The sequence below is a fragment of the Mustela nivalis genome (genome assembly GCF_964662115.1).
Source record: "Mustela nivalis genome assembly, chromosome: 7".
Lineage (NCBI taxonomy): Eukaryota > Metazoa > Chordata > Mammalia > Carnivora > Mustelidae > Mustela > Mustela nivalis.
In genome coordinates this window covers 84,798,948-84,811,664 of record NC_139026.1, presented here as the reverse complement: position 1 = coordinate 84,811,664, position 12,717 = coordinate 84,798,948, and the positions used below count along the sequence as shown (strand labels likewise).

General features: G+C 41.2%; 1 protein-coding gene across 4 annotated transcripts in view; it reads right to left on the bottom strand.

The window, feature by feature from the left end:
* LOC309868739 (uncharacterized protein) overlaps positions 1 to 12,717 on the bottom strand; it is a 35,640-nt gene that overhangs the window by 20,286 nt on the left and 2,637 nt on the right. For 2 of the 4 annotated variants that reach the window (XM_082738871.1, XM_082738872.1), the window contains exon 1: positions 1,351 to 2,344. The exons of the other annotated variants lie outside the window; for them this stretch is intronic. In XM_082738871.1, coding sequence (XP_082594997.1) covers positions 1,351 to 1,489 — 139 coding nt within the window. In that variant the 5' untranslated portion in view covers positions 1,490 to 2,344. Of the gene's footprint in view, positions 1 to 1,350; positions 2,345 to 12,717 lie in introns of those variants that run through there. 4 annotated transcript variants of the gene reach the window in all.

Here is a 12,717-nt window from a genome sequence, read left to right as displayed (position 1 = left end):
TGGCAGAGCTGAAAGGGGTCCTGGCAATATCTAGTGATACTAAAATGCCGGTTCCTAAGCCCCACCCACAGAAGTTCTGAATTCTGGTTCCGTAGGCCTAGAAATGTTGTCCAATCTCTTGGATATACAGAAGAGGAGAAGATCCAAAGAGTGCGCACACACTTGGAGTTGGCGGACCAGTGTGCCTGACATAGTGAGGGAATCCAGAGGGTTGCTCAGCGGGAGGATCTGGAAGGCAGCAAGAAGTCAGGAATGCTGTGTCTCATTCACTCTCTCTGATGCAAGGCAGCCCAGCACCCAACAGGGCAAAGGTTTTCCAAGTCTGGACCCAAACAAGCAGCATTAGAACACCCTGGGACTTCTTTAAAAAGCAAAGCCTTGGAACCCACCCCAGATCAACTGAATCATGAATTCTAAGAGGGATCCTGCAGTCTGGCTTAACAGATCCTCTAGGTGATTCTCATGCCCAGTCAGTGTTGGAGAACCTTGCAACAAGGGGTGATCAGGTAACCATCTGTATGGCCTCTCAGAAAAGTTCAACTTGCTCCTGGATCTGGGGGTACCTAGAATTCTCGAAACTCACTGGCAACCTCACTGCCAATATACTGTCAAGATCATACCCAGAGAATCTGAGAAAAGTGGAGTCATTTCTACCCAGAGTAACTGATCAGTTCCAACAATGTCCAGAAATCCGTTACAGTGGGACTTGATGATACAGCGTGTCAACTCCAGCTGAGCTGCCATCCATGGGAACACCCGTGAGACACAGTTGCCATGATCATCACCATCATCCCCACAGCCACCACCATCATCATCACTGCCAACATTTACGTAATGTTCCCTATATACTTGGCATTATTATTAGAACTTTGTAAATAGTCGCCCACTTTATCTTCACAAACATAAATCATACACTTGGTGCTATATTTGTATTCTGCCATTTTATAGACCAGAAAACTGAGGCAAAAAGAGGCGAAGTGATTTGTTAATAACCCTGCTGTACCTAAAGATCAGAGTAAGATTTTACATCTAAGTACATGGCCTCCTGAACCTCCACTTCTTAACTGGGTCAAAGACAGGCAGTTGAGGTGGTGGTCAAGAGCCTTCATTCAGTTGGCAAGAGCACTCCAGGTCACCTGGGTTTGAATCTGGCTCTGCCACTTACCACTACCAACGGCCTAATAACTGGTCTCCTGGCCTCTAGGCTTACCCTCTCCTGGAAATCCATTCTAGAATAATTATCTTACATATGCAAATATATTTCCATCACTCTCCTTTTAAAAATTCTTCTGTCTTTTTTTTTTTTTTTGCTTCCTGTAAGATAAAATCTGAACATACGACGTCACTCACAAAGAAGCTTCCGCGTGCTCATCCTGCTTAGTCTTCTACCATTCTTCCCTTGTGCACTGAGCCACAGCCATGCCCAACGGCATACTGCTCTTCCCTGGTTAAGCCAGCCTGTATGTCCTTGGCTGGAATTTCCTACCATCCAACCCTTCCCTCACTTGGAAAATTCCTACTTACTTTCAGTTTGGGCTAACAACTGCTTTCTTTGGGGAAGTCGTCCCTGGGTACCCCCTATACAAGCCTAAGGCCTCCTTTTCTTTCTGCTTCCATTGGCAAAATCTCCATTATCCTGGTCTCGGAATTGCCTGCGTGTCTCTCCTGGGAATTTGGGAGAGCAGAAACTGTCATTTCATCTCTGCCATGGTCCCAGGGCAATTATAGATGCAAATAAATCTATTATAGATGCAAATAAATATTGGTTAAATAAATGGATGGGGTAAATGGGGCACAGGTGAGCCCTTCACTCCCAGGCAAGGCAAGAGACAAGGTTCAAAAATAACTGGAGAGGGATCTGAAGTAACGACAAAGTCCTAATAGTTGGCATGAGGTAAGCTCCAGGAATCCAATATATAAACAACACAGCTGAACCTGAGTTATTTATTTCCTGACATGACATCACAGAGATATCTTCAACTGGGCATCCAGTCCTGGAGTCATTTACTGAAAAATGTCTTTACCTATCTGAAGATTTCTCAGTACTCTCTATGACCCAAATTTCTGGAAGTCCCAAAAGGATTCTCTCCTCGTGGCTCTCGAAAGGTGTTCTCCTGGTGGGACTTAGCTCACAGCTGCATCACTGAGAGGAAACCCCCTTGAGGACGGCCACCTGCAAAGGCCACATGAGGGGAATGGCTGGAGTCAAAGAAGAGATCTGAAACTATCTGACGACATGGAAAGCCCAGACTTAACTCTTGAACTGTCAAACATCACGTCTTAACAAACCAAAAGAAGACTTTCTCTTTAGCCTAAAATTTCCTTTTGTGAAAAATAAAATGAAACTACCCAAAATATATCTGAAGTTTCATTATAGTGGTTTCCATAATTTAATGGTGCACCTAACAGAGCTTTAGCTTAATCTACTTATCACTGATTTTTATTTTTTTTTAAGATTTTATTTATTTATCAGAGAGAGAGGGGGAGAGAGCGAGCACAGGCAGACAGAATAGCAGGCAGAGACAGAGGGAGAAGCAGGCTCCCTGCTGAGCAAGGAGCCCAATGTGGGACTCCATCCCAGGATGCTGGGATCATGACCTGAGCCGAAGGCAGCTGCTCAACCAACTGAGCCACCCAGGTGTCCCTGATTTTTATTTTTTAATATGCCACTAGTACTGATACATTCTAAAACAATTTGTTATAATCTATATGATGTCATAACATATGTAATATATACACACAAATACAATATATGTATATATATGGACACATATGTGTGTCCATATATATACATATATCAGGAATTAATAAAATGGCACTAGTACTGGAAAAACAAACCTTCATGGCATTCGCCTTTAATAAAAACCTTCCATATTAAAGAGCTTCCCCAGTCTTTGAAAAGACCTCTTTGAAAAGTAATAGCCAGTTTGAAGCTGTTTCTGGGGTAAAATTCTCCAGAATTAAGCAATCATTGCTTAAAGAGTGCCAGATGATGATGGAGAAAAGCACTCCCGAAGGAATGATTAGGACTTTTGGGCACATTGCTGGAAAGTCTAAAAGAGGCTAAGAATTAAAATGTAGCACAACCATAATTCTAAATATAAGGTGAAACTCTGTATCCTCACAGAAAGCAGCAGTGGTATCAAAACACACGTTACGCTCCATCTTTCTGTGGTCCTTTTCAGGACACATGGCCCCACTCCTTCATGGGCTTGCCCTTTGTTTGGTGAGATGTATACACACACACACACACACACACACACACACACAGAGAGAGAGAGAGAGAGAGAGAGAGAGAGAGAGAGATTTAGAAGGAAGCTTGTCCTACATGTAATAGAATTGGTACAAACTAAAAAATGCTTCAGAAATCTGGAGGAGAAAGAGATCAAATACTGATGCAGAAGATTCTGTGGAAGAAGTATGAAAGAAGTACAGTTTGGAAAAAAGAGGGACATGACAGGAAAATCTGTGGAGAGCAAACGCACAGCAGGGACATGCACTTCTGCCTCAGGAACTTTGCATGTGGTGTACCCTATGCTTGGAACGCTTCCCCCTAGACATGCAAGTGCCTCACCCCCTCACTTCCTTCAGGGTTTTACTTAAAAACAACCTTCTCGGTGGGGACTTCTCTGCCGACCTTATCTAAAATTCCAACCCTTGCCTTCCCCTAATGTTTCATATTCCTTTTCCTGCTTTAGATGTTCTCTTTAGTACTTACCACTACCCAATCTTTATTTTTAATTATTTATCTTATTTGATGCTCCTTCTACTGGAATGTAAACTCTACAAAGCAGGAAATTTTGTCTGTTTTGTTTACAATTTGATTCCCAGCACCTAGAACAGTGCCTGGCACAGAGTAAGAACTAAGTAAATACTTGCTGAAAAAATAAATATGTTGTATGGAGGAGAAAGTGGTTGATGAATGGCCTATTATTAAAATATCAAATTGACAGAAGGAAGTTTTACATGAAAGAATCAAGTTCATGAATCTGGACAGATGGTTTGGAAACAATTGGGGAGAACCTGGAATGTCCTGCCAAGGACTCATAAATAAAAAGCTTCTGGGAGAATGTGAGGGGTCATCTGGTCTACTTCTGCCATTTCTAGGCAACTCTACCCGTAAGTCATCCCAGACAAAAACGAGCTATTCAGCTTTCTATTTACACAAGGTTCATTGCATATTCCTTAGAGGCTGGGGCAAACATCACAGAGCTCAAATTTACAGCCTGGTTGTTCCATTTTCAACCTCAGAGGGGGATATTTATGTCTTTGCAAAGCTGAGCGACTGAATTCCCTCTCAATGTTTCAGAAGATTGGGCCTGGTTATAACCTCCATTCACTCTAATGGAAAATCTGGAAAGGAAAGGGTGGTTCGTGTGAACGTGAATTTTTTTCTGTTCTAAAGTCCCTGAAACCTGTACGGAGCCCCTGGCTTGTTGGCACTTATTACTGTGGTTGTGCTTACTAATAGAGGAACCTCTAAGCACTTGAAGCCTTGGGTGACCTTGTATCCATTACCTGTTGATGTGCCCTAGGCAGGCTCCCATACTCTACCTGTGTCCGTTTCCAGCACCCCTCACCCATCTAGATGAGCAGAAAAGGTACAAGAAGACATGAGACATGATAAACATTGAGTTCTCTCGTGGAGAAGAACTAGACTGTAGCTTGCTTCCACTCCACACTCCACACTGTACTTGTGTAATACAGGGCATTCAGAGTGCGGGTGTCCATTGGCCATATAAGTCCTCACCTGCTTCCAAACAAGGAGGATGTGATGTAATCAAGAAAGGCGAACCAAATGGAAGGACATGAGAAAGAAGTGGAGGATGGAGCAAAAACAGGGAAGCTTTGAGTCAACCACAAGCAACACAAAGCAAGCATTCAATATCTACTAGCCGAATTAAATTATCTGGTGAAAACTGAACTTGTTTTTAAGGAACATTGACTTCCACTTAATTGGTTGAAATGAATCTTAACTTAACTGACAATAAGCTATTGCACTAACTAGCAAACACACACTCCTGGATGTGTGTGCTCTGATTGATGGTGAAAAAAACCACCCTAGTTAACATTTGAAATTCTTCAGTGAAATATGCAACAAACTGTAATAAACACAATGAAAATAAACCAAATGCCTATAAGCATACCACCTCCTCTTTTTTTTTTTCTACCCCCATCTTTTAAACCAGGCAGGGAGATAATAACTTTCTATTTTTTTAAATTAGTTTTCTTGCATTTTTCACTGCATATCTGATATCTAGTACTTGTTTTTCCAATACAAATATTACACAGTTCATATTGATTTTAGACAAGGAAAGGCATAGGTAGTATTCATAAATTGGAGGGGAGAACCCCCGCAAACCCTGAAAGCATCAGCAGAGATGAAAAGGACAGTGTAACACTGTCACTGAGCTTCTGTTTTGTGGAGAGTCTATGCTCTGGGTTTCCCAGTATAGTTTCCCAGACGAGGGCACTAATCATTGACGTGTTCATAGTTTCCATTTTGAAAGTTAGGCTTACCAGTAAAGTGGTGGTGTGTATCTAACCTACAATGTCTCTTCCTATTTTGTTTTGTTTTGTTTTAAAGATTTTTATTTATTTATTTATTTGACAGGCAGAGATCATAAGTAGGCAGGGAGGCAGGCAGAGAGAGAGAGGGGTGGAAGCAGGCTCCCTGCTGAGCAGAGAGCCCGATGCGGGGCTCAATTCCAGGACTCTGGGATCATGACCTGAGCTAAACGCAGAGGCTTTAACCCACTGAGCCACCCAGGTGCCCCTCTCTTCCTGTTTTGAGGAAATGACTTGTGTCTCCGGAATTTGCAGTACTGATTTAAAACAAGGAAAGGATTTAACATAAAAAAAAAGATTTCACCCTTCTTTTACTTTTGTCCTTCAATGTATTTTTATTAATCAGTTTGCCATTATGCTTTGCCTACAGCTTCTAAAGATACAGGTTTTGTTGACAAATATTGAGAAATGCTCCCCTCATTTCTAACTTGATAATGTTAAGACTTTGCCGGAAGGAGAAAGGAGAAAATGAATATTTCCTGAACAGCTTCTCTGTGTCTTCTTTTGTTGTGTGTTGGATGTTTTATACATCAACTCATTTCAGTGTAGGTATAATATCCTTATTTTACCTCTAAGGAAACTGAGACTTAGTAACTGGCCCATGGTCACGCTGCTAGAAATAGCAGAGCCAGAATCAAATCCAGGTCTGTCAAATTCCAAGGCCTGGGCTCTTGTCCATGTGGGGACAGGAGACAGGACTATGCATCAACTGGAGGGAGCCTCAGAGATTGCCTAATCTAGCACAGCAACCCCTCACTCCCCCTCCATTTGCTTACAACTCTGCAAAATACACACATTTCACAGACCAGAACACTGAAAGTCAAATCATGTAAATGCTCTGCCAAGCCACAAGTTATGCAAATGGTGAATGCTCATGCAAAGCGATATTTAATAATTTTAAAGATGTAAAGTTATTTTTTTACCTTCCCCCATCTCATTTTGTTTAAAGGCAACTTCACTGAGCTAGAATTCATATTCAGAAAACTTCATTCATTTAAGGTATATGAATCAGAGTTTTGACAGATGTATAAGCTCCTGAAGCCCCTTGACAATCAAGATATAAAATGTTTCCACCCGTCCCAAAAGATTCCCTGTGTCATTCTACTCTTCCTTCTACCCACAGCCCAAAGTAAAAACTGATCTGCTTTGGTCGCTTTGGATCAGTTTCCAGTTCCCAGATTTTTTATATCTTTTGGATTCACACAATATATTCTCTCTCTCTCTCTCTCTCTCTCTCTCTTTTTTTAAGATTTTTTATTTATTTATTTGAGGTCAGAAGTAGGCAGAGAAGCAGGCAGAGAGAGGGAGGAGGAAGCAGGCTCCCTGCTGAGCAGAGAACCCAATGTGGGGCTCGATCCCAGGACCCTGGGATCATGATCTGAGCTGAAGGTAGAGGCTTTAACCCACTGAGCCACCCAGGCGCCCCCAGTATGTTCTCTTTTGTGTCTGAATCCTTTCCCTTAACATCATCGTTTTGGGATTCATCCATGTTGTTTTGGGTATTAGTAATTCTTTCCTTTGTATCAGTGGGTAGTAAGTACTGCATTGTATGTATGTACCACATTTTCTCCATTACCTGTTGGCGGACATTTGGTGATTTCCACTCTTTCAGCTATCATGAAGGAAGTTGCAGTGAACGTATGTGTTAGTGGATCTGCCAACAACCACATTAAGTGGCCTTGGAAGTGACTCTTCCCCAAACCAAGACTTAAAATGACTACACTCCCCAACCACCAGCTTACTTTGTCCCAGAATTCTGGCCCTTGGAAATGTGACATAATAAATGTTTGTTGTTTAAAGTTGCTGAGTTAGGGGCTGATTTGTTATGTGGCTATAGATAACCAACATATATGTGTTGTAAAAAATGTTCTCCCATTCTATGGCTTGTCTTTTCATTTTCTTCAGGGTGTCATTTGAAGAGCAACAGCTTTTCACTGAATGGTCCAATTTATTGGGTTTTTTCCTTTCATTGTCAAGATTTTTGTCTATCTAAGGACCTACCCCAGGATCCAAGGATTTTTTTCTCTGTTTACTTCTATAATTTTAATCATTTCTGTTCTTAGGTTTAGGAATCATTTTGTATAGGGTATGAGGTAAGGATCAAGTTTATTTTTCCTTACAAATATACAATTTTCCCCTATCAGTATATAGTTTTGGTTTTTCAGGTTACTTGCATTGTCATAGACAATTTACGATCAGTTTCTCAATGTCTACCAAAATAAGCTCCTGAAGTTTTGACTGGGAATGCATTGAATCTATAGATCAACCTACAGAAAACTGAACACTTAACAATTTTGCATCTTCACTGTATACTTTAATAGTTTCATTGAGTTTGGGGAAATATTACTAGTATGAAACATCAGACTTAAGGGAAATTTCTTGTTGTATAATTATTTGCCTTTTTCTCAATTTAGTTTTACAAATTTTAGATTCAAATCTGAACTCCACAACTTGAGTATGGCTCAGTTTCCTAATCTATAAAGTGGGAAAGAAGGATACTTACCTCTGAGAATCCCAAGTGAAAGGATAGTATAGGAGAGAAGAATTCAAGAAGTAAAGGCTTATTCAACTCTAAGAATTTGTGCAAGGTAAATGTATCCCCAGAATAATTTTGAGATTATTTTGAAAAAGAATTCTTTAAGAATTCATCTTAACTAGTAGATTTGTTCTATTTTGATTCCATTTTCTGCTGATCTACAAATGGGTTACGCAAGAAGCTAATAGTTTGTACAAACTCAGTAAGCAGCTAATTCTTTTCATTCAACAAATATTTACTATATACCAGGCCTGAATTAGACGCTGTGTGTGTATGTGTGTGTGTGTGTATTCTTGGTACGCATAACATACCTAAATGTGCATTTGTTTATCTGCATCTGTATGTAAACTTACATGAAAACTACTAGAATTGCTCTTCTCCTTCTCCCTATTATCTTTTGATGGAAACTATGTATCACTGATTATTTCAAGCCATTCTGAGTATTTTTTTTGTCCCTGACATTGTTGCAAAAACATAATTTCTCTGGGCTTTGGCCTGAAGTTTGAAGAAAGAGGAAATGGAAACTGAAGTTAGAAGTAATGCTAGCCTGAGGATCTCACCCTATTACAGGCCAAGGCTATGGGCATCCCACATTACAGAAGAAACATAACGGGCGACAAACATCTACTATGCTCTTATTGGGTAGCTGGACTTGAATGTATTGGAGGTTCTTTGTGTCCATATTGTCACAACTTAAACTGCATGGTTTACCTGTAAGAATTTAAGAAGGAGCTTCTAGGAGGTTCCTGCAGTCTTGCAGGCAAACTTAAGTCTGGACCAGTGATGGCAGCAGGGATGGACAGCAGTGAATGGATGTGGAGACTATCACGGTGGCTGATGGATGAGATGTGGTGTTTGATAGAGAACAATGCCCAGGTCACTGCAACTGCGACATGATTAATCGGTCGTATTCATGTTGAATTTAAAGTGTTTTTGAGACCAGCGAGTAAAGATACAAGGATACATGGGTCCTAGTAGTCAAAGGAGAGACCTAAACTAGAGATTTAAATTTGTCAAGCCACAGCCTGTAGATGAGAATTCAGGCTTGCTCATGAGAGCTTGCTGAAGAAAAAAAGAAAAAAAAAAAAAAAAAGAGCAAAAAAAGAACAAACAGGGCCCAGGACTGAGCCTTTAGGAATTCTAACATTTAATAGTCACATAGAAGAGCAGGAACCTCCAGGGAATTAAGGAAGAATAGAGGGAAATATCATTGGAAAACCAGTAGAGAATAGAAGCCAGGAGAGCGTTTCTAGCAGACGGGGGGCAGGAGGCAGGCGAGTGATCCATAGTGTTCAATGCTGCTGCAAAGTCGGGTCAAAGAACGGGATTGGCAGACTGTTTGATTCCGGGATATCGTTTCCGGCTGAGGAAAATGTCATTAGTGAAAGAGAGAGAGGCAGGGAGGAAGCTGGGGAGGGAAGAAGGAAGGAACGAAAGAAAGTGAGAACAAAGGGAAGCAGGGAGAGAGAAAAGGAAATGATTTTTAAGACAGAAAGAAATTAGAGGCATGATTGATTCTTGGACTAGTGATCTGTGAATTAGAGATTCCAAGTTTCAGATTCCTCTTCTCATTATCTTCTTGGGCTGGTGAACGGAAAATAACTTTCTTCACCTTTTGACAGATTAGAATTATGTCGGTGCTGTCTCTTGAGAAGAATTCTAGATATGAGACTGTCTCTCTTGAAAATGAAACAACATAGAACTTTTCACCACTGATACCAATATACTCCAGAAGGAAATGTCAGGCTCAGTGAGCGTCTTTACTCCCCGTAAGATCCAGTTCCTGACATCTCTATAGCCTGAAACTCCTAAGCCAGTTAGCAGTCAGTAACCCAATGCCTCGATTTCATAACCATCATTTAGACAACCGAGAATTGGTGACGTGTGTAGAAATTTCTCTATTCTCAGGGGTAAGTCAGCTTTGAAACAGGGAGAGGAGCACATCCAAGCAAATGAAAACAGAGGCTATTACCACAACATAAAATTTTTCCAAAGTTGCTTTCTGACATGTGAAATTTTTTTGGAGATTCTTAGCAGATAGACTTTGAAAGTAGAAGTCAAGTCACCTGAACTTAGTTTTGTTAATAAGCCAGCTTGCTTCATGGGATGGGTGAGCGTTTCACTGTGCCTAGCTTCATTTCCCCATCTTTCAATTTGAAAAATGTCCACCCTACCTATGTTTCACTGTTGTCATAGTGACCCAAGGCCATGCGCATAAATATTCCTTTAAAAACACAAATGACATTTAAAAAAGCCATTAAGAGGGGCGCCTAGGTGGCTCAGATGGTTAAGCGTCTGCCTTTGGCTCAGGTCATGACCTCAGGGTCCTGGGACCGAACCCCATGCCAGGTGCCCAGCTCAGCAGGAAGTCTGCTTCTCCCTCTGCCTGCCACTCTCCCTCCTCATGCACTCTCTCTCTTCCAAATGAATAAATAAAATCTTTTTTTAAAATCCCTAAAGATATTTGCATTAATATTTTCGATTTGTTAGGAATATGACTTAAATTTCCAAAAATGGTTAAGACAAACATCAACAGAACATCCCTCTACGAGTTTACAACAGAGATTTTAAAACCTTGCTTTATTTAAGCGTCATAATTCATATCCTATAATTTCTATGGTATTTTTAAAAGTTCGACCCTGATGCTCTCTCGAAAACAAACAAACAAGCCCTCAAGTAAATGTCTTACTCTGGCTTTACCTTAACACTTTTTTAAAAAGTAAAAATAACCTACACTACATCCAATGGTAAAAGTCACCCCCACACACCCACTTCACTGCTTACCCTCCCCATGACAACTCCCCAGGCTTTAGCTCCATGGCTGCAGGGCTCAGCCCCTGCTGTGCTCTTTAACTCTGGTCTCTATTTCTTCTCATTATGTGTATGTTTGGCCTCACCAGGTTCAGCCATGATAATGAGAAACACCCCTGAACAATCCAAAGTACAACCCTTCGTTCTTTTAAAGTTTCTCACAGGACCAAAACTATACCAAACATAGATGTCTATTAAATTCTTAAACTGAAATAGCTTCAGACAGCATGTGGCGTAAAGAACAAAAGAACAGAAGACTCAGAAGTTAGAAAACTCAGGTTCGCACTCAGCTTTGCCATTTACTAGCTGGTGACACTGAGTAATTCATTTAACATCCTTGAGGTTTCCTTATTTGTAAATGACAAAAGTTAAGGGGTGTCTGGGTGACTCAGTAGGTTAAGTGTCTGACTTTGGCTCAGGTCGTGATCCCAGGGTCCTGGGATCCAACCCCATGTTGGGCTCTACACTCAGCAGGAGGCAGTTTCTTCCTCTCCCTCTGCCTGCTTGTTCTCTCTCTCTCTCTCTCTCTCTGTCAAATAAATAAATAAAACCATTAAAAAAAAATAGACTAAGTCTAATTTGCCCTTTTCAGTTAATTCTATGAAAATCAAGTTTGCCTTTATATATTCCTTCCACCAATTACCTTCAAAATCTCTCCCTAAAAAGTACACACCACCTTAGGTCTGTTTACAGTTCTAATTACCAGTTACTCTACTTACTATCATTACTATCACTACCACTACTACTACCATTACCACTACTAGTAGTGCTTCTATTATTAACATAGTAGTCATTGAGTACATACTATGGGTCATGCCCTGTGCCAAGTGCTACCCTCATTTCAAATTCATCTCTCGGAGGTGGTGTGCCAATCAAAATTTGTGGTGCAAGCTACAAAATCCAATTTGGGCTCATTTAAGGCTATCAGGCAGCTCCCAGGATTTCCAGGAGGTCTAGAGAGCCCCTTTGGAGGTTCTACAGGCAGGACACCATGAAAAATCATCCCACTGCTCTATTTTGATGAGGCAGCCCCTGCTGGTCTGGAAAGTGGCTGGCGCACCCTGTCCTTTCCACACTCCTAACCCATGATACTGAATGCCACCAGGGGCACTTCCGTTCCTGCTGCCCCTGCTGCCCAGGGAAGTCAGTCCTTCCGCTGTCATCCCTGTGAGAAGTTCCTTCTGACCTGTAATTGTAGGGCAGGTTCCTGCAGCCCAAATGCAAGGGAGGCTGGGAGAGCAAGCAGCTGGCATTGGTTTGTGAAAACAGTCCTTAAGCATAGGAAGGAGTGTCCGCATGCTGGACAACCAAAAAGAATGACCAGTGACCACTCTAAATATCTCCCTTTCATAATCCCTATTTTTTTTGGATTGGGAACATTAGGCTTAGCAAGGTTAAATAGCCAGGCCAAGGTCACAGAGACGGCAAGTGGCCAAGTCAGTCAGGCCAAGTGGCCAAGTCATTACCCAAGTAATGCTCTGCTCCCTTCAGTCTCAGTAACTTCCGGTGAACTTCCAGAATTCAAGAACAACCTAGTTGGGGCTGTAGATTTCAGTTACCTCATCGTCTTCATTATTGTCATCACCATTATCAGGATATTTAAAGATGGAATCTACAAAGTTGTGTCTCAATGACCAATCTACCCATAAACCCCCAGCCCACTGGAATTTATCTGTTGATAACAATGGAGAGGAAGATGTATTTCAGTTAAAACATTTTAAAAGTAGTTCCCAGGGACAGAAATGAGAATAGGTGACTTCAGACTGGGTAATGTCAGAACTTAAAACTTGGGAACCAAAGAT